Source organism: Heterodontus francisci, chromosome 6, assembly GCF_036365525.1.
Source record: "Heterodontus francisci isolate sHetFra1 chromosome 6, sHetFra1.hap1, whole genome shotgun sequence".
Classification (NCBI taxonomy): Eukaryota; Metazoa; Chordata; class Chondrichthyes; order Heterodontiformes; family Heterodontidae; genus Heterodontus; species Heterodontus francisci.
Genome location: NC_090376.1, coordinates 96,285,094 through 96,303,242, shown reverse-complemented (window position 1 = coordinate 96,303,242; position 18,149 = coordinate 96,285,094). Strand labels below are relative to the sequence as shown.

Sequence of the window (18,149 nt, the reverse complement as noted above, 5' to 3'; positions counted from 1 at the left end):
GAATGAGGTAGGAGGAGACAGACATTAGGGTGGAGATGGAAGTAAGATTGTAGTGTATAGAATCCAGAGCTTGAAATTCAACTTTGCGTCAAATAGAAGGCCAAATTTTGGATGCCTGTCAAGGGAAATATTGCTAACCTTGCCACTGCTGCAAGGGTTGAAAACAATTGCCTCAATCTTCTCGATGTTCAGTTGGAGGAAATTTAGTCTCATCCTTTATATGATTTCAGACATAGGAACAGTCGGCCATTCAGGCCCTTGAGCCTATTCCACCATTCATTTACATCAAGGCTGATTTGTACCTCAATTTCATTTACTCGCCTTTGCTCCATATCCCTTGATACCCTTACCTAACAAAAATCTATTGGTTTCAGTCTTAAATTTCAATTGACCCAGCATCCACAGCCTTTTGGGGATGAGTGTTCCAGATTTCTACTATTCTTCGTGCAAAATAGTGCTTCCTTTCACTCTTGAATTGCGGAATGGCTCTAATTTTAGATCATGCATGCCTCCTTGTTCTGGGTTCCCCTACCAGGAAAATTAAGTTCTCTGTATTTAACCTATTAAATCATATTATTTTAAACACCTTGATCAGATCACCTCTCAGACAAAAAACTGACAGCATAAAATGGTTGTAGGATCTTGTATGTGGCAGTAAATTTTTTTAAAATTCCCAATGCAAAGCCAAAGTTAAAAAAACAAAAATCAAGCTACCTGGGGCAAAATCATACTGGATATGTCATGCCACATTAATCATAAAAATTATCACAGCTCTAGCTTTACTCATGATTGATGCACAAAAACCTCTTATTATGAATGCTGAACTTTGTACTATGATTATGTTTTTAAAAATGAGATTTTTAATGCAGTATAAAATGGAGTCAGAGGAGACATGTGACTTCACTCAAATTCTGCCTCGAGACAAGCCGGGGGCTTGGTTACCATGACAACTAGGAACCCAGATCAAAGACCCTTTTGAAAGCAGAGTACAAGGTTGTAACACCTGACGGGCAACAGATTTTATTCTCCCAGACTCTGAGCGTAAACAGGGAGCTAAGGACTCTGAAAATACAAATTCGAGTCGCAATAGCTAACAGCTGGAAACAAAGGAAGGCCCAGGTGGTTTTGATATGGGCAGACGTATGGACTCTGAATATTGTAAAAGGAAAATGACTATTGACTTTTGATTCTAGATAAATACAATAGGTTTTCCTAGGTCTGACAGGCTGTAAGGAAGAAAGGATGACACAAAGAAACCAGCTGGAGCTACATAATCAAACTACAAAGTTCAACTGGAGCTGCACAGCCTCAGGAGAGAAACAGAGAAAACAACCGCTCTCAGAACACAGGAACAGTGAACAGCAGCTAAGACTTAAACCTGGATCGAAGGCTCGAGGTTTGCAGAGGAGAAAAGACCAACAGGATCACCAGAGATTGCCTTATGAACAGAAGACCAGTTGAACGTGCTCGGAATAAGTGAGTAAAGAGGACATTGGCTTTGTTAAGGATACTGGAAGTTCCAACCCATTGCAACTCGGAGGAGTTTGTGACTTTTAACTGCAAAGGTACCACATTCATGAGAACACTGTAAGTATAAATGTGGTGTAGGGTTTTCAAGTGTTTTAATAAGTTCATGGGAAATACCATTTTCTGTAATTTATTGTATTAGCTACCTGCTAAGTACTGATTAGTTAATGCTGATTTTTAGTTTAGAGTTATAGTAAAAGTCTTAAAATGTGAAATTTGTTGTGTAATTCTTTAATCAGTCCGGGGAGTTCATTTTTTTTAATTCATTCATGGGATGTGGGCATCGCAGGCCAGGCCAGCATTTATTGCCCATCCCTAATTGTCCTTGAGAAGGTGGTGGTGAGCTGCCTTCTTGAACCGCTGGGTTTCATGTGGGGTAGATACACCCACTGTGCTGTTAGGAAGGGAGTTCCAGGATTTTGACCCAGCGACAGTGAAGGAACGGCGATATAGTTCCAAGTCAGGATGGTGTGTGACTTGGAGGGGAACTTGCAGGTGGCAGTGTTCCCATGTATTTGCTGCCCTTGTCCTTCTAGTTGGTAGAGGTCGTGGGTTTGGAAGGTGCTGTCAAAGCAGCCTTGGTGCATTGCTGCAGTGCATCTTGTATATGGTACACACTGCTGCCACTGTGCGTCAGTGGTGGAGGGAGTGAATGTTTATAGATGGGGTGCCAATCAAGTGGGCTGCTTTATCCTGGATGGTGTCGAGCTTCTTGAGTGTTGTTGGAGCTGCACCCATCCAGGCAAGTGGAGAGTATTCCATCACACTCCTGACTTGTGCCTTATAGATGGTGGACAGGCTTTGGGGAGTCAGGAGGTGAGTTACTCGCCTCAGGATTCCTAGCCTCTGACCTGCTCTTGTAGCCATGGTATTTATATGGCTACTCCAGTTCAGTTTCAGGTCAATGGTAGCCACTAGGATGTTAATAGTGGGGGATTCAACAATGGTAATGTCAAGGGGAGATGGTTAGATTCTCCCTTGTTGCAGATGGTCATTGACTGGCACTTGTGTGGCACGAATGTTACTTGCCACTTATCAGCCCAAGCCTGGATATTATCCAGTTCTTGCTGCATTTCTACACGGACTGCTTCCGTATCTGAGGAGTCATGAATGGTGTTGAACATTGTGCAATCATCAGCGAACATCCCCACTTCTGACCTTATGATTGAAGGAAGGTCATTGATGAAGCAGCTGAAGATGGTTGGGCCTAGGACACTACCCTGTGGAACTCCTGCAGTGATGTCCTGGAGCTCAGATGATTGACCTCCAACAACCACAACCACCTTCCTTTGCGCAAGGTATGACTCCAGCCAGCGGAGGGTTTTGCTCCGGATTCCCATTGACCTCAGTTTTGCTATGGCTCCTTGATGCCGTACTCGCTCAAATGCTGCCTTGATGTTAAGGGCGGTCACTCTCACCTCACCTCTTGACTTCAGGTCTTTTGTCCATGTTTGAACCAAGGCTGTAATGAGGTCAGGAGCTGAGTGGCCCTGGCGGAACCCAAACTGAGCATCACTGAGCAGGTTATTGCTAAGCAAGTGACGCTAGATGGCACTGTCGATGACACCTTCCATCACTTTACTGATGAGTGAGAGTAGGCTGATGGGGCAGTAATTGGCCGGGTTGGACTTGTCCTGCTTTTTGTGTACAGGACATACCTGAGAAATCTTCCACATTGCAGGGTAGATGCCAGTGTTGTAGCTGTACTGGAACAGCTTGGCTAGGGGCGCGGCAGGTTTTGGAGTACAGGCCAGAATATTGTCAGGGCCCATAGCTTTTGCAGATCCAGTGCCTCAGCCGTTTCTTGATATCACGCAGAGTGAATCAACTTGGCTGAAGTCTGGCATCTGTGATGCTGGTGACTTCAGGAGGAGGCTGAGATGGATCGCTCACACGGCACTTCTGGCTGAAGATTGTTGCAAATGCTTCAGCCTTATCTTTCGCACTGATGTGCTGGGCTCCCCCATCATTGAGGATGGGGATATTTGTGGAGCCACCTCCTCCAGTTAGTTGTTTAATTGTCCACCACCATTCATGGCTGGATGCGCAGGACTGCAGAGCTTAGATCTGATCCGTTGGTTATGGGATCTCTTCGCTCTGTCTATCACATGCTGCTTACCTAGTTTGGCACGCAGATAATCCTGTGTTGTAGCTTCATCAGGTTGATACCTCATTTTGAGGTATGCCTGGTGCTGCTCCTGGCATGCCCTCCTGCACTCTTCATTGAACCAGGGTTGGTCTCCTGGCTTGATGGTAATGTTAGAGTGGGGGATATGCCAGGCCATGAGGTTACAGATTGTGGTTGAGTACAATTCTGCTGCTGCTGATGGCCCACAGCACCTCATGGATGCCCAGTTTTGCATTGCTAGATCTGTTCGAAATCTAGCCCATTTAGCTCGGTGGTAGTGCCACGCAACACGATTGATGGTATCCTCAATGTGAAGGCCGGACTTCGTCTCCACAAGGACTGTGTGGTGGTCACTCCTACCAATACTGTCATGGACAGATGCATCTGCAGCAGGCAGATTGGTGAGGACGAGGTCAAGTATGTTTTCCCCTCTCGTTGGTTCCCTCACCACCTGCCGCATACCCAGTATAGCAGATATGTCCTTTAGGACTCGGCCAGCTCGGTCAGTAGAGGTGCTACCAAGCCACTCTTGGTGATGGGCATTGAAGTCCCCCACCCAGAGTACATTCTGTGCCCTTGCCACCATCAGTGCTTCCTCCAAGTGGTGTTCAACATGGAGGGGTACTGACTAATCTGCTGAGGGAGGGCAATAGGTGGTAATCAGCAGGAGGTTTCCTTGTCCATGTTTGATCTGATGCCATGAGAGTTCATGGGGTCCTGAGTCGATGTTGAGGACTCCCAGGGCAACTCCCTCCCTACTGTATACCACTGTGCCACTACCTCTGGTGGGTCTGTCCTGCCGGTGGGACAGGACATACCTGGGGATGGTGATGGCAGTGTCTGGGACATTGTCTGTAAGGTATGATTCCGTGAGTAGAACATAGAACATAGAACATAGAAAAATACAGCACAGAACAGGCCCTTCGGCCCACGATGTTGTGCCGATCCTTTGTCCTCTGTCAAGGACAATTTAATCTATACCCCATATTTTCCTTTATCCATATACCTATCTAAAAGCCGTTTGAAAGTCCCTAAAGTTTCTGACTCAACAACTTCCCCAGGCAAGGCATTCCATGCCCCGACCACTCTCTGGGTAAAGAACCTTCCCCTGACATCCCCCTTATATCTCCCACCCTTCACCTTAAATTTATGACCCCTTGTAACGCTTTGCTCCACCCGGGGAAAAAGTTTCTGACTGTCTACCCTATCTATTCCCCTGATCATCTTATAAACCTCTATCATGTCACCCCTCATCCTTCTCCGTTCTAATGAGAAGAGGCCTAGAATGTTCAGCCTTTCCTCGTAAGACTTATTCTCCATTCCAGGCAACATCTCCAAGGCTTCCACATCCTTCCTAAAATGAGGCGACCAGAACTGCACACAGTACTCCAAATGAGGCCTTACCAAGGTCCTGTACAGCTGCATCATCACCTCACGGCTCTTAAATTCAATCCCTCTGCTAATGAACGCTAACACCCCATATGCCTTCTTCACAGCCCTATCCACTTGAGTTGCAACTTTCAACGATCTATGCACATAGACCCCAAGGTCTCTCTGCTCCTCCACATGCCCAAGAACCCTACCGTTAACCCAGTATTTTGCATTCGTGTTTGTCCTTCCAAAATGGACGACCTCACACTTTTCAGGGTTAAACTCCATCTGCCACTTTTCAGCCCAGCACTGCAACCTATCCAAGTCCCTTTGCAGACGACAATAGCCCTCCTCAGTATCCACAACTCCACCAACCTTTGTATCATCTGCAAATTTACTGACCCACCCTTCGACTTCCTCATCCAATTCGTTAATAAAAATCACAAACACTAGAGGACCCAGAACTGATCCCTGTGGCACGCCACTGGTAACTGGGCTCCAGGCTGAGTATTTACCATGTAAGACCACTCTCTGCCTTCTATCAGTTAGCCAATTCTTAATCCAACTGGCCACATTCCCCACTATCCCATGCCTCCTGACTTTCTCCATAAGTCTACCATGGGGGACCTTATCAAATGCCTTACTAAAATCCATGTACACCACATCCACTGGTTTACCCTCATCCACTTGCTTGGTCACCTGCTCAAAGAATTCAATCAGGCTTGTGAGGCAAGACCTACCCCTCACAAAACCGTGCTGACTGTCCCGAATCAAGCAGTGTCTTTCCAGATGCTCAGAAATCCTATCCCTCAGCACCTTTTCCATCAACTTGCCTACCACCGAAGTAAGACTAACTGGCCTGTAATTCCCAGGGTTGTTCCTATTTCCTTTCTTGAACAGGGGCACAACATTTGCCACCCTCCAATCACCTGGTACCACCCCCGTCAACAGAGAAGATGAAAAGATCATTGCCAGCGGCTCTGCAATTTCATCCCTTGCTTCCCATAACATCCTTGGATATACCCCGTCAGGCCCGGGAGACTTGTCTATCTTCAAGTTATTCAAAAACCCCAACACATCTTCCCTCCTAACGAGCACTTCCTCGAGCTTACCAGTCTGTTTCACACCGTCCTCTTCAGTAATACACCCCTTCTCATTCGTAAATACCGAAGAGAAGTACTCATTCAAAACCTCACTTATCTCTTCCGGCTCAACACACAGTCTCCCGCTATTGTCCTTGACCGGACCTACGGTCCCCCTAGTCATCCTCATATTTCTGACATACGCGTAAAAGGCCTTGGGGTTTTCTTTTATCCTACCCGCCAAGCATTTTTCATGCCCTCTCTTAGCTCTCCTAATCCCTTTCTTCAGATCCTTCCTGGCCATCTTGTATCCCTCCAGAGCTATGCCTGTGCCCTTTTTCCTCAACCTTATATACGCATCCTTCTTCTTCCTAACAAGACTCTCAACCTCTCTTGTCAACCACGGTTCCCTCACATGACCATCCCTTCCCTGTCTGACAGGGACATGCTTATCAATGGCCCCTACTATCTGCTCCTTGAAAAAGTTCCACATTTCGACCGTGCCCTTCCCTGCCAGCATATGCTCCCAACTTATGCTCCTCAGTTCCTGCCTGACAGCATCATATCTACCCTTCCCCCAATTGTAAACCTTGCCCTGTTGCACATACCTATCCCTCTCCATTACCACAGTGAATGCTACAGAATTGTGATCACTATCTCCAAAGTGCTCGCCCACCAACAGCTCTATCACTTGCCCTGGTTCATTACCTAGTACCAAATCCAATATTGCCTCCCCTCTGGTCGGGCAGTCTACATACTGAGTCAGAAAAGCTTCCTGGACATACTGCACAAACACTACCCCATCCAAACTATTCGATCTAAAGAGTTGCCAATCAATATTTGGGAAGTTGAAATCCCCCATAATTACTACCCTGTGACTTCTGCTCCTTTCCAAAATCTGTTTCCCAATCTGCTCTTCCACCTCCCTGCTGCTATTGGGGGGCCGATAGAAAACTCCCATCAAGGTGACTGCTCCTTTCCTGTTCCTGACCTCAACCCACAGTGCCTCAGTCGGCAGATCCTCCTCGAAAATTCTTTCAGCAGTTGTTACACTATTTCTAACTAACAATGCCACCCCCCCACCTCTTTTACCACCATTCCTAATCTTATGAAAACATCTATAACCAGGTACCTCCAAGAACCATTCCTCCCCCTCACCTATCCACGTTTCAGTGATGGCCACAACATCGTAGTCCCAAGTGCCCATCCACGCCTTCAATTCACTCACCTTATTCCTGATGCTTCTTGCGTTGAAGTATACGCACTTTAACCCTTCTCCGTGCCCATCTGTCCTCTGCGACAGTGCTACCTTCCCCAATACCTCACTACACTCTTTGTCTTTCTGAGTGGACCCACTGGTCCCTGGACTACAAGTCCGGTTCCCATCCCCCTCCCAAACTAGTTTAAACCCTCCCGAACAGTACTAGCAAACCTCCCTCCCAGGATATTGGTATATATATATATATATATATATATATATATATATATATATACCACCTAACTCCCTAAACTCACTTCTAACATCATAGCGAGACGCACGGATGGTTTGCTGCCTCCCTGGTGCCAGGGTCCGTGATGTTTGTGATCGCGTCTTCAGGATCTTTATATATATATACCTCTTCTACTCTATATGAACCACTGAACCGTGCTATTAATGGTTCTCGCTGTAATGGTAACAAACATATATATATATATATAAAATATATATATATATACATATGTTTGTGATCGCGTCTTCAGGATCCTTATATATATATACCTCTTCTACTCTATATGAACCACTGAACCGTGCTATTAATGGTTCTCGCTGTAATGGTAACAACACTAATACCTCATCCACATAGAGTATGACTATGTCAGGCTGTTGCTTGACTAGTCTGTGAGACAGCTCTCCCAACTTTGGCACAAGCCCCCAGATGTTAGTAAGGAGGACTTTGCAGGTTCGACAGGGCTGGGTTTGCCGTTGTCGTTTCCGGTGCCTAGGTCGATGCCAGGCGGTCCGTCCGGTTTCATTCCTTTTTATTGACTTCATAGCGGTTAGATACAACTGAGTGGCTTGCTAGGCCATTTCAGAGGGCATGTAAGAGTCAACCACATTGCTGTGGGTCTGGAGTCACATGTAGGCCAGACCAGGTAAGGACAGCAGATTTCCTTCCCTAAAGGACATTAGTGAACCAGATGGATTTTTACAACAATCGACAATGGTTTCATGGCCATCATTAGACTAGCTTTTAATTCCAGATTTTTATTAATTGAATTCAAATTTCACCTTCTGCTGTGGTGGGATTCGAACCCATGTCCCCAGAGCAATACCCTGGGTCTCTGGGTTACTAGTCCAGTGACAATACCACTACGCCACCGCCTCCCCTCTCGTTTTTAAAGTTAACAGTCTCAATGTTGATTGTAACACTTCTAAACAGAAAACTTTAGAACCAGCTCTTAACTTCCTTTAACTTTACTTCCTAAATGCAGAATTCCCCCCAGCACAGCATCCTGTGAATCTGGGACAGTATTATTCTGTAGTGACACCAACATGATAACACCAGTATTCAATCAATACAATTGCAGCTCTATTTTTAAGAGCCATGGACTTCCCAGTCACTTTATCTAGTAGTAACGTCCCTAATTTAAACCGCTGTTAGGCGATCTCAGCTGGCAAAGAATCACAGAGCATTACATCACAGGAGGTGACCATTTGGTCGATGCACTAAAATTGAACTTAATGACCCTCTCCCATCACTACTGACCCTCTCTCACTATCCCATCCCTCTCACCAAGTTGAGGGTCAAGGTGTGGGAAAAATAAGGTTGCCCAAGGGTCCTGTTTCTGTGCATTATCCAGCAATTCTGCTGGAAGTACCATTGCACGCACATCAGGCTCAAATGTCTTACTCCTTTGGTTACATAATCACTGCCAAGGCTCACACAAGAATAATGCCTACATGGGTCAGTACCTGAGGACATCCAATGTCTTCAGGGGAGGAGTGGAAAATGGGGAAGGAAGACAAAAAAAGCCAAAACATGATTTTCATAGTTAGACCAAAGTGTATAATTTGCATATATTTTACATACAACAGAAATATATATTTAAGATTTGTGGGGTGGCAGGAAGCAATAACAAGGCTGTAATTTAACCCCATTCTGCCTTTGCATTTCCAGCACGTAATATCTCATCTCTTTAATTGCGATATCGCCTTATGCTACTCCCAGTCATCTAGAATCCTATTACTGGTCCTCTCTGTGAACCAGTGTCTCTTCATTCAGCCAATTTTAGCTGTATCTCAGTTTACCTGACAGTGGTTGAAACCTATGAATTCCATCAATGGGCCTTTCCCCACCCTGGATGAAAATGACATTTGTGTGTTACCCATCTTCTACAAACAAGTTACAATACATTGAACAATATATTAGACTTAAAAGAAATGTGAAATGGAAGTGATATAAGGACAATCCATGCATCCATATACATTGGTCTGAATATCTATGTGTATTCACTTAAGGTTGTGCATTTGGCAGTTGTGAACAACTGTTCATATTTCTGAATATTGAAGTAAGGTAATGGCCACCCTTTCAAGTTGATGTGTGTGAATAAAAACAGCCATCAGGGTGGAAGCAACACCAACACCACTGGGAAAAAATAAAATCAGAAAAGCAGATACAGTTATCAGTCAGATAGGCTTATTTTTAAAATTGTTAAAACTTAAAATTAATATTTTTCATAGATATGCTGACAAATATACAGCATGACAGCTTGATCACCTTGCAAGAAACAAAACTGCTTTGCCATAAAAAAAAAAGAGCTGTGGTATGGCAGATGGGAGGGAACAGAACCAATGAAAGGATAAATTGTGAAGAATGTTTGTCATGCAGTGTATCGTAGAGCATTTTTTTGCTACAATGCCAATGTAATAAAGTTCTGATCTTCTTTCTATGACTTACCTCATCAGTGTTGCATTTCCGGTAAAGGGCCCAAATCTGATATCTTCAAAGGGTTGGTGGAAACCCAAGATATGTAAGGCTTCCTCCTGGGTAATTGGTGGAAGACTGTGGAAAACATCACAATAAATCTTTACATTATCTTAAATAGCAACAACTTGTTTTAGAGATCACAACTGCCTATCCTTTTGGAACAAGATGTTTTTAATCCAGCAATAAAGAGGACTTTATTTTTATTTAAAATAGCAACAGAAAGTAAGCATGCTGTGGAATATTGACTTGGACTATTCTCAAAAGATTATGATCATCATTACCAGTGATCCTACTAATTTATCTCTTTAAGAATTACTATATACCTGGTCCATTTCTGCTTTCAAATTTTATAAAATCATAATTTGCCACATTGGAATGAAACAGGAAATTAAGAGCAGATTTTAAAAATGTATTTCACCTGACCCTTTTGGGATTGTTTTTGATTTAATTGTTTAGATTGTATTTTATGTTTAAAGTATTTTCTCAAAAATATCCATTAAAAATTCTCCAATGATTAATTTCCTTCCTATACCCATTTTGTTTTTCCTGTGCATCCTGCACCTTTGAGAATTCCACTCTTGAACTGGCCATGTGGATAGGAGGAGAGGAGAAAGAAGGATTGGGGACAGCTGACAGGGGTAGCTTTTGCATCACCTGAACTTGCATAGAAAGGTGCTGGGGAAGGAGAGCAGGTTTAGAGGTTGGGGAGTAGCGCACTAGGGAGTCACAGAGGAAACGGTTGCTTCAGAATGTTCAAAGGAGAGAGGAAAGGGTGAGGTGTTTGGTGGTTGCAACATGTACCCCTTTACCTCCTCCCATAACACTGTCCAGGGCCTTGAACACTCCTTCCTGGTGAGACAGCAATTTAGTACTTCTTCCACTCTTGTATACTGCATTCGCTGGATCGCTTTACTGAAACTCCCATTCCATTTGCAAGCGTGACCTTAAACTATCACCTTAATTCTCCATCCCACAGACCTCTCTGACCATGTCCTCCTACACAGTTCCAGTAAAGTTCATGCAAGCTTGAAGAACAGCACCTTATCTCTTTTACGAGGTACTTTACAGCTTTCTAGCTTTAACAAATTTAGACCTTACAACAGTTCCCATTTTCTCTCAGACAGCAAGTGATGCTAAAATAGAATGGGTGCACCAGCACTTCAGGATGTGGGCCTTTGCTTGCAACAGGAATTCCCTCTAGCAACTGGGTGTCACCTGTCTTTTTCTTTAACCATACTTCCTTGCCAATGGAATGTTAACTGCTTTATCAGATTTTTCATGCTTCCTCTGCTATTCCGTTGTAACCATTTACACAGCTTCTAGGTCTCAGATACATTTCTTATTTCTGTAACTTCTCTCACTATTATCCCCTTTTGTCACACAATTTATTCATCTCTCATCCTCCACCTAATCCCAGACTATTCTTTTATCCTTCTACCTCATTTTCCCTCTGATGACACTCAGCTGTATCACACCATAATATCTTTTGACCCCCTCCACTGTCTCACTTGTCACACTACCTACCCAACATTCAATACTGAATGAGCAGAAATTTCCCCCAACTAAAAAGTGGGAAGACTGAAGCTGCTGTCTTTGGATCCCACTACAAACTCCATTTCCTAGCCACCATTTCCATCCCTGGAGCTCAGCTAGACCGCTTGCAATCTTGTGTTGAGTTTGACCTAGAGATGTGCTTCCAATCACATATCTGCTCCATCACCAAGACTGCCAAGACACATCTGTAACATCACCCAACTCTACCCCATCTCGGCTCATCAGCCATTGAAAGCCTCATCCGTGCCTTTGTTACCTCTAGACTTGTCTTTCCAATGCTGTCCTGGCCAGCCTCCCCATCTTTCCATCCGACATAAAACTTGTGCTCATTCAAATCTTTGTGGCCTGAATCTTAAATCGCATCAAGTCTCATTCACCCATCACCTCTTTCATGCTCACCTACACTGGTTCCCATTCTGACAACACCTCAATTTTAAAATCTTTATCCTCGTTTTCAAATCCCTCCTCGCCCTTTCCATCTCTGTAACCTCCTCCAACCCTACAAGCCAATGAGCTCTCTGTACTCCTCCAATTCTGGCCTCTTGTGTATCCCCAATTTCACTCCAACATTGGTCGCCCAAAGCTCTGAAATTCCCTCCCTAAACATCTCTGTCTCTCTACCCTCCTTTACGATACTCCTTAAAACCCACATTATGAACAAGCATCTGTTATGAGAGCTCCTTCTATAGCACAATAGCAATATTTGCTAAGCACCTGTCCTGCTACGTTAAAGGCATTATATAAATGCAACTTGTTGTTCATTTGTTGCATCTCCCAGTTCTGGTGAAAGGTCATGACCTGAAATGTTAACTCTACCTTTCTCTCTCCACAGATGCTGTCTGACCTAATGAATGTTTCCAGTATTTCATTTTTGATTTTAGATTTCCAACATCTATATATTTATTTTCCTGAAAACTTATAGTGCAGCAAGTAGCAGCTCCGAATCCATGTCCCACTACTTTATAATGAGTTCACTTTTCTACCACTGTATTTAAGTTTCACTTTTTTTTATAATGCATCAGGTAAAAGTAGATCAAAAGTCTTAGCATACAGTCACACAAGAAAATATTGTTCTGGTTTCGTAAGAAATACTGCTTACTAAGACACTACGATAGAAATTGCCACAATCACTGAACGCTAAATATAAAAGAGTGGCCCTTTCAAAATTAAGAGAACTGACATTGATATACCAAATTGGAAAAGAAATAGCCACACCTTCCTGTTCCACAGGTACTAAACAAATAATTCCAGCATGACACTAAAGAGGAAATTCCACATGAAGTCTTGTACTGCGGACGACTGATGCAATACCTGGAATAAGACAGGACAGAGAAGAATTAAGAATTAATGTCTCAGTAGTCTTCCATATGTATTATCATTGTCCTTAAGATTCTAATTTTAAAAGATGCAATTGGGGAAATACTGTATTCTTTGAACACTAACTAAATAAAAAGTTCAAGAATGAGGTATAAAGAGGACAATATGTATACAAGTTTCATGAGTGGGCACCATTAATAATTAACAGTTTTGCAATAAAGTCTTGAGGGAGTATTAAGGTATTCTGATTTCACGACATATCAATAAACCTCATTCCTCAACTCTCTGTTCCTCTGGCTCTGGCCTCTCATCCTCCCTCCTTTGCCTCACCACTGGCAGCTATGCTTCAGCGACCCAAGCCCTACTTAGAGGGATTTCCTCCTTAAACCGCTTCCCCTACTCTCCTCCTTAAAAACTAAGGGGGGAATTTTACACTCTTCCCCCATGGTGGTTTTGGAGGCGGGAAGAGATGGAAGGACCCTGCCACCTTCCTGCCTCCGCCCAAATTAAGTCCAGGGCGGGAAAGCCTGTGAACGGCCTTCCTGCCCTGCTGCCAATTGAGGCCCTTAAGTGGGCAATTAATGTCTAATTAAGGGCCTCATCCCACCACTACCACAATTAGCCAAGCGTTGAGCAGGCCTGTCGCCGTATGGGAAGAAAAAACGTACGGATTGCTTGCCGACTCCAAGAGGGGAAGGAGGAGTGGGAGGTGGGAAAGGAAGTGGGGGGCCCGCGCTAAAAGACGCTTGGTGCCAGAACGAGGGACCCAGCATAGGGAAGGGTGGGGTGGGGAAGGCACGTTGAGAGCCACCCCAATGCCCTTTGTTCCCCCCCACCCCCGCCTCCCCTGTGACCCCCACCCCACAAGACCCCTCCCACCCTGACCTACCTGTGGCCTGGGTCCAGCTCCACTACGGGCCTCAGGTGGGTGCTCCACTGGCAGCAGCCACTGCCTTTGCGGTGGCGATGCTCAGTTAAAGAACTGCCAGCCTCTGATTGGTCGACAGTTCTCAGAGAGTGGAACTTCCATCGCCGGTGTCCCTGATCTCGCGGAAAGGATGCTGCTGTCCAGCTAAGTGCCTAATTGGCACTTTACTCGGAGGGCCTCCCACAGAAGGAGCGAGGCAGGGTTCTCGGCAGCGCTTTTACTGGAGGTCGAGACTTCCATCACCCGGATAAAATTCTGGCCTACCTCTTTGACCAAGCTTTCGGTCATATCTCTTAATCTTAATTTTGTTTGCCTCAGGATGTTTTTCTACGCTATTACAACCAGTTGAGAAAGGTGTCTAGGGGTCTGTTGCTGTCTTCATCTGGTCTTATTGTAACAGGGTTTAATTTTTAAACACAGTGTTTTGAGCTCCCCCTTTGTGAATCCTTGTTCACAGCTTTTCAATTATAAGGCAAAGAAATGAGCATAAACAGGCTTTCTTAGGTTTAAAGAAGGAAAGTGAAATTTATTAAACCTTAAACTTAAACTCTAATATGGTTAACACCTACGGATATACGACGCACCCACGCTAGCATGCACACACGATACACACATGAAAATAGGGACAGAAAAGAGTAGAAGAAAAATAAAATGGAGAGGTTTGAGACAGTGTCTAATGGGGAGTTCTTGTTACTGTTTCTGTGTTTCCAGCTCGCTGTAGAGTCCTTGATTGTAGACAGCTCTTACTTTTCGTTGGGGCCCAGTATTCTTCTTAAACCTTTTCACTGTAGGAGACTTTTCTCTCTTGGGGTTCATATGTCTTTAATGGTTTCTGAAGCTGGTGAGAGCAAGATGACAGCAAACAGGAAAGGGGTCTTCTCAGTCCAGGAGAAAAGTGCTTTCTTATTTCAAATCTGTGGCAAGTTCAAAAAACCAACAGCCAGCTAGTCATGTGACTAAAACTTGTTTGACCACTTCTTCTGTGTATTGGGGAAGCAAAGATTGGCTACCTTTGTTCCAACACTGTCTGTTACTATGCAAATGTCTTTCCAGTCAGGGGCTTGCAATTTTAAGTTTTAATGTTCATATGGCAAAATAATGTGTGCCTCAGTCTTGGCAGGTGGGGGGTTTCCCTGACAACACTAAAGGCAAGTTGTTGTTGCATTCTCTAGATTTGGCTTACAAAACTAGCTTATCTTCTATGATTGATTACAATTAATGTAACATCTTTCTATAAACTTACAATGACTAAATCACTGTCCTTTACTTTTCAATATCCAATTACATCATTCAAGGTTAAGATCCTGATGAGCACACTATCTTTTCACCTCTGGGATTGGAGTTTGAATTCAGGCCAGATTGAGGATAACAAAAATCTCTTCACTTTGCAAAATGAAAAAATACCACAAATAATGTTAATGATTTAAGAAAACAAGCCTCTTAACTGTTGGTATAAAGGTTTACGCCAGTGGCAATTGTGTGGAGCCTGCCCATTCCGAGACAATAGCAATAATGCTGCTAAAAGAACTTAAAGTATCAGCACAAATGCATCTATTTCGTGCAGAACACTAATTAAACTGGTATATTGGACATTTAATAGAGTAGTGCCAATATTTAATGTAGGAAAGGAACTTAAAGAAAGTGCCTTTCACATCCTCAGGATATCCAAACATGCTTTACAATGATTGAATTATTTTTGAACTGAGATCACTGTAGGGAAACATGATAGTTAATTTGTGCTCAGCAGGGTCCCACAAATAGAAATGACAGGAAAGACCAGTGTTATCTGTTTTCAGTAGTGTTGGTTGAGGGTCAAATATTGGCCACAGCACCAGGAAAAATTACTTGCTGTTCTTCAAAATGTGCAGTGGGATCTTTTACATGCATCATCGCAAGCAGGTGCAGCCTCAGTTTAACTTCTCCTCCAAAAGATTGCACCTCTGGCAGACTGATCAGTTGTATAAAATTTTCTACTTACTTTCTAGGTCTATCTGTATCATGGTGACCATTAATAATGGCCTAGATTTTACAGTAAACAGTGAGGCTATCAGCGCTTTCTGTTATTAAAGGGCAATTCGGACAGCAACTGCTTGCATCTCCACATGTGTAATTAAACGTGGAAATCACGAATTTGTTATCTGAGTTGCACTGCTTCTCCAGAAGCTTCTCCATACTGGTACTTCACCAAGAAACTCGGCATTGAATACATGGAGTAGTGTGAAGCTGAGGTACTTACGTGATAGATACCCACTAAGTATACCAAAAAAGATTAGGGAAGCAGAAAATGCTGGAAATACTCAGCAGGTCTGGCAGCATCTGTGGGGAGAGAAGCAGAGTTAACATTTCAGGATGATGATGCTTCAAAGGGTCACTGATCTGAAATGTTAACTCTGTTTCTCTCTCCACAGATGCTGCCAGACCTATTGAGTATTTCCAGCATTTTCTGCCTTCATTTCAGACTTCCATCTCCAAAGTACTTTGCTCTTGTATCAGAAAAAAAGGAATTGTCCATTCAAGTGTAAGGGAATTTTTAAACAGCAAAATAAGTCTTACTTACTTCTAAACAACCTCTCTGGCACTGAAAATTAATTTCTACAATTGTGGAGTCTCATTCCTTCAGATTTCAATTATTGTTGGAGATTTAACATTTTCTGTCACTTTTAGTTCTTTCTCTTAACCTCGTCTTTCTTTTCCTCTCTTTATTTCACTTTCTGTATGTGATTTGGCACAGAATTAACTACCCTTACTTACACTTCCTGGTTCAGACTCTGTGTCTCAGTAAGCATTCTTCAATTTGATTGGTTGAGGCACAGTTGCTTGCCCTGCTCACACAAATCCCAGACCCCCGTTTCGGCTCCCTAATTGCCAGCAAGTTTAAGCGTAATGAAGGGCAAGCTTTGGGTTAGGAATGGCAAACAAAAACAAAATAAAAATTAGTTCCTAGATGGTACTCCTCTAAGGGGGTTTTCCTCAAAGTACGCATGTGTGTCTATCAGATGAGAATAGAAATGGGCAGAGCTATGAGCCTTTCTATGGTAGAATAACCTACTCACATTCACCCTCAGGCTTATACATTAAAAAAGGCCAATTGGACAAAGGTATCGGAAGGTGCCTGGAATCAGTGGAATTGTACCACAGTAGGGAGATAAGTGCCTTCAGGAGAACAAAATTGGCAAAAGAATTAGTGACAAGTACGATTTGATATAAGAACAGGGTTAAAAATGACAATAAAATAAAAGCAAAATACTGCAGATACTGGAAATCTGAAATAAAAACAAGAAATGCTGGAAATACTAAGCAGGTCTGGCAGCCCCTGTGGAGAGAGAAGCAGAGTTAACGTTTCAGGTCAGTTTCTGATGAAGGGTCACTGACCTGAAACATTAACTCTGCTTCTCTCTCCACAGATGCTGTCAGACCTGCTGAGTATTTCTAGCATTTCTTGTTTTTATTTTAGTTAAAAATGACAGGCTTATTCACTTAATTTGCACTGCTCACCATTCCAGCTCTAGCTCTGTTGCAAGACACAATGAAAGATGATGCAAAGAGTGGCAAAGCGCAGAAGGGAAGGAAAAGTACAATACCAGCAAGGCTATATTACCAGAATATTTAGTACCTTTTTTAAAACCTAAGTTTTTTTCCAAATTAAAAAAACAAATGAATTAAAATTTGAATCAGAAAACTCTATCATGTGTTCTGCAAATGATTAAATTATTTACATTTGATTTTACAGGTGCTAGTGAGAGGTAAGCAACAAATTAATGTTTGTAAAGATCCTATCGGAAGTCACAAATAAGTGGTGTCAGACATAGGAAATAAAAACAAGAAATGCTGGAAATACTCAGCAGGTCTGGCAGCATCTGTGGAGAGAGAAACAGAGTTAACATTTCAGGTCAGTGACCCTTCTTCAGAACTAGCAGATATCAGAAATGTGAAAGGTTTTAAGTAAGTAAAGCGTGGGTGGGGCAAGAGATAACAGAGGAGAAGGTGTAGATAGGACAAGGTCACAGAAACTAACCGACCAGAAGGTCATGGAGCAAAGGCAAACAATATGTTAATGGCGTGTTGAAAGACAAAGCATTAGTACAGATAGGGTGTTAATGGACTGAAAACTGAACAGCCACAAGCACAAACATGAAAAAAAGTGGGTAGGCAAACTGAACAAACTAAGATAAAATTAAATAAAAACAGAATTTAAAAAAAAAACGAAAAAATAACTACAAAGTAAAATGGGGGGCCCCGTCATGCTCTGAAATTATTGAACTCAATGTTCAGTC

General features: G+C 43.2%; 1 protein-coding gene across 1 annotated transcript in view; it reads right to left on the bottom strand.

The window, feature by feature from the left end:
- ercc5 (excision repair cross-complementation group 5) overlaps nt 1-18,149 on the bottom strand; it is a 182,313-nt gene that overhangs the window by 132,566 nt on the left and 31,598 nt on the right. The window contains exons 4-5 of the mRNA XM_068034427.1: nt 12,846-12,941; nt 10,047-10,151 (exon numbers count right to left, since the gene is read on the bottom strand). Of these exons, the coding sequence (XP_067890528.1) occupies nt 10,047-10,151; nt 12,846-12,941 (201 nt within the window). The remainder of the gene's footprint in view (nt 1-10,046; nt 10,152-12,845; nt 12,942-18,149) is intronic.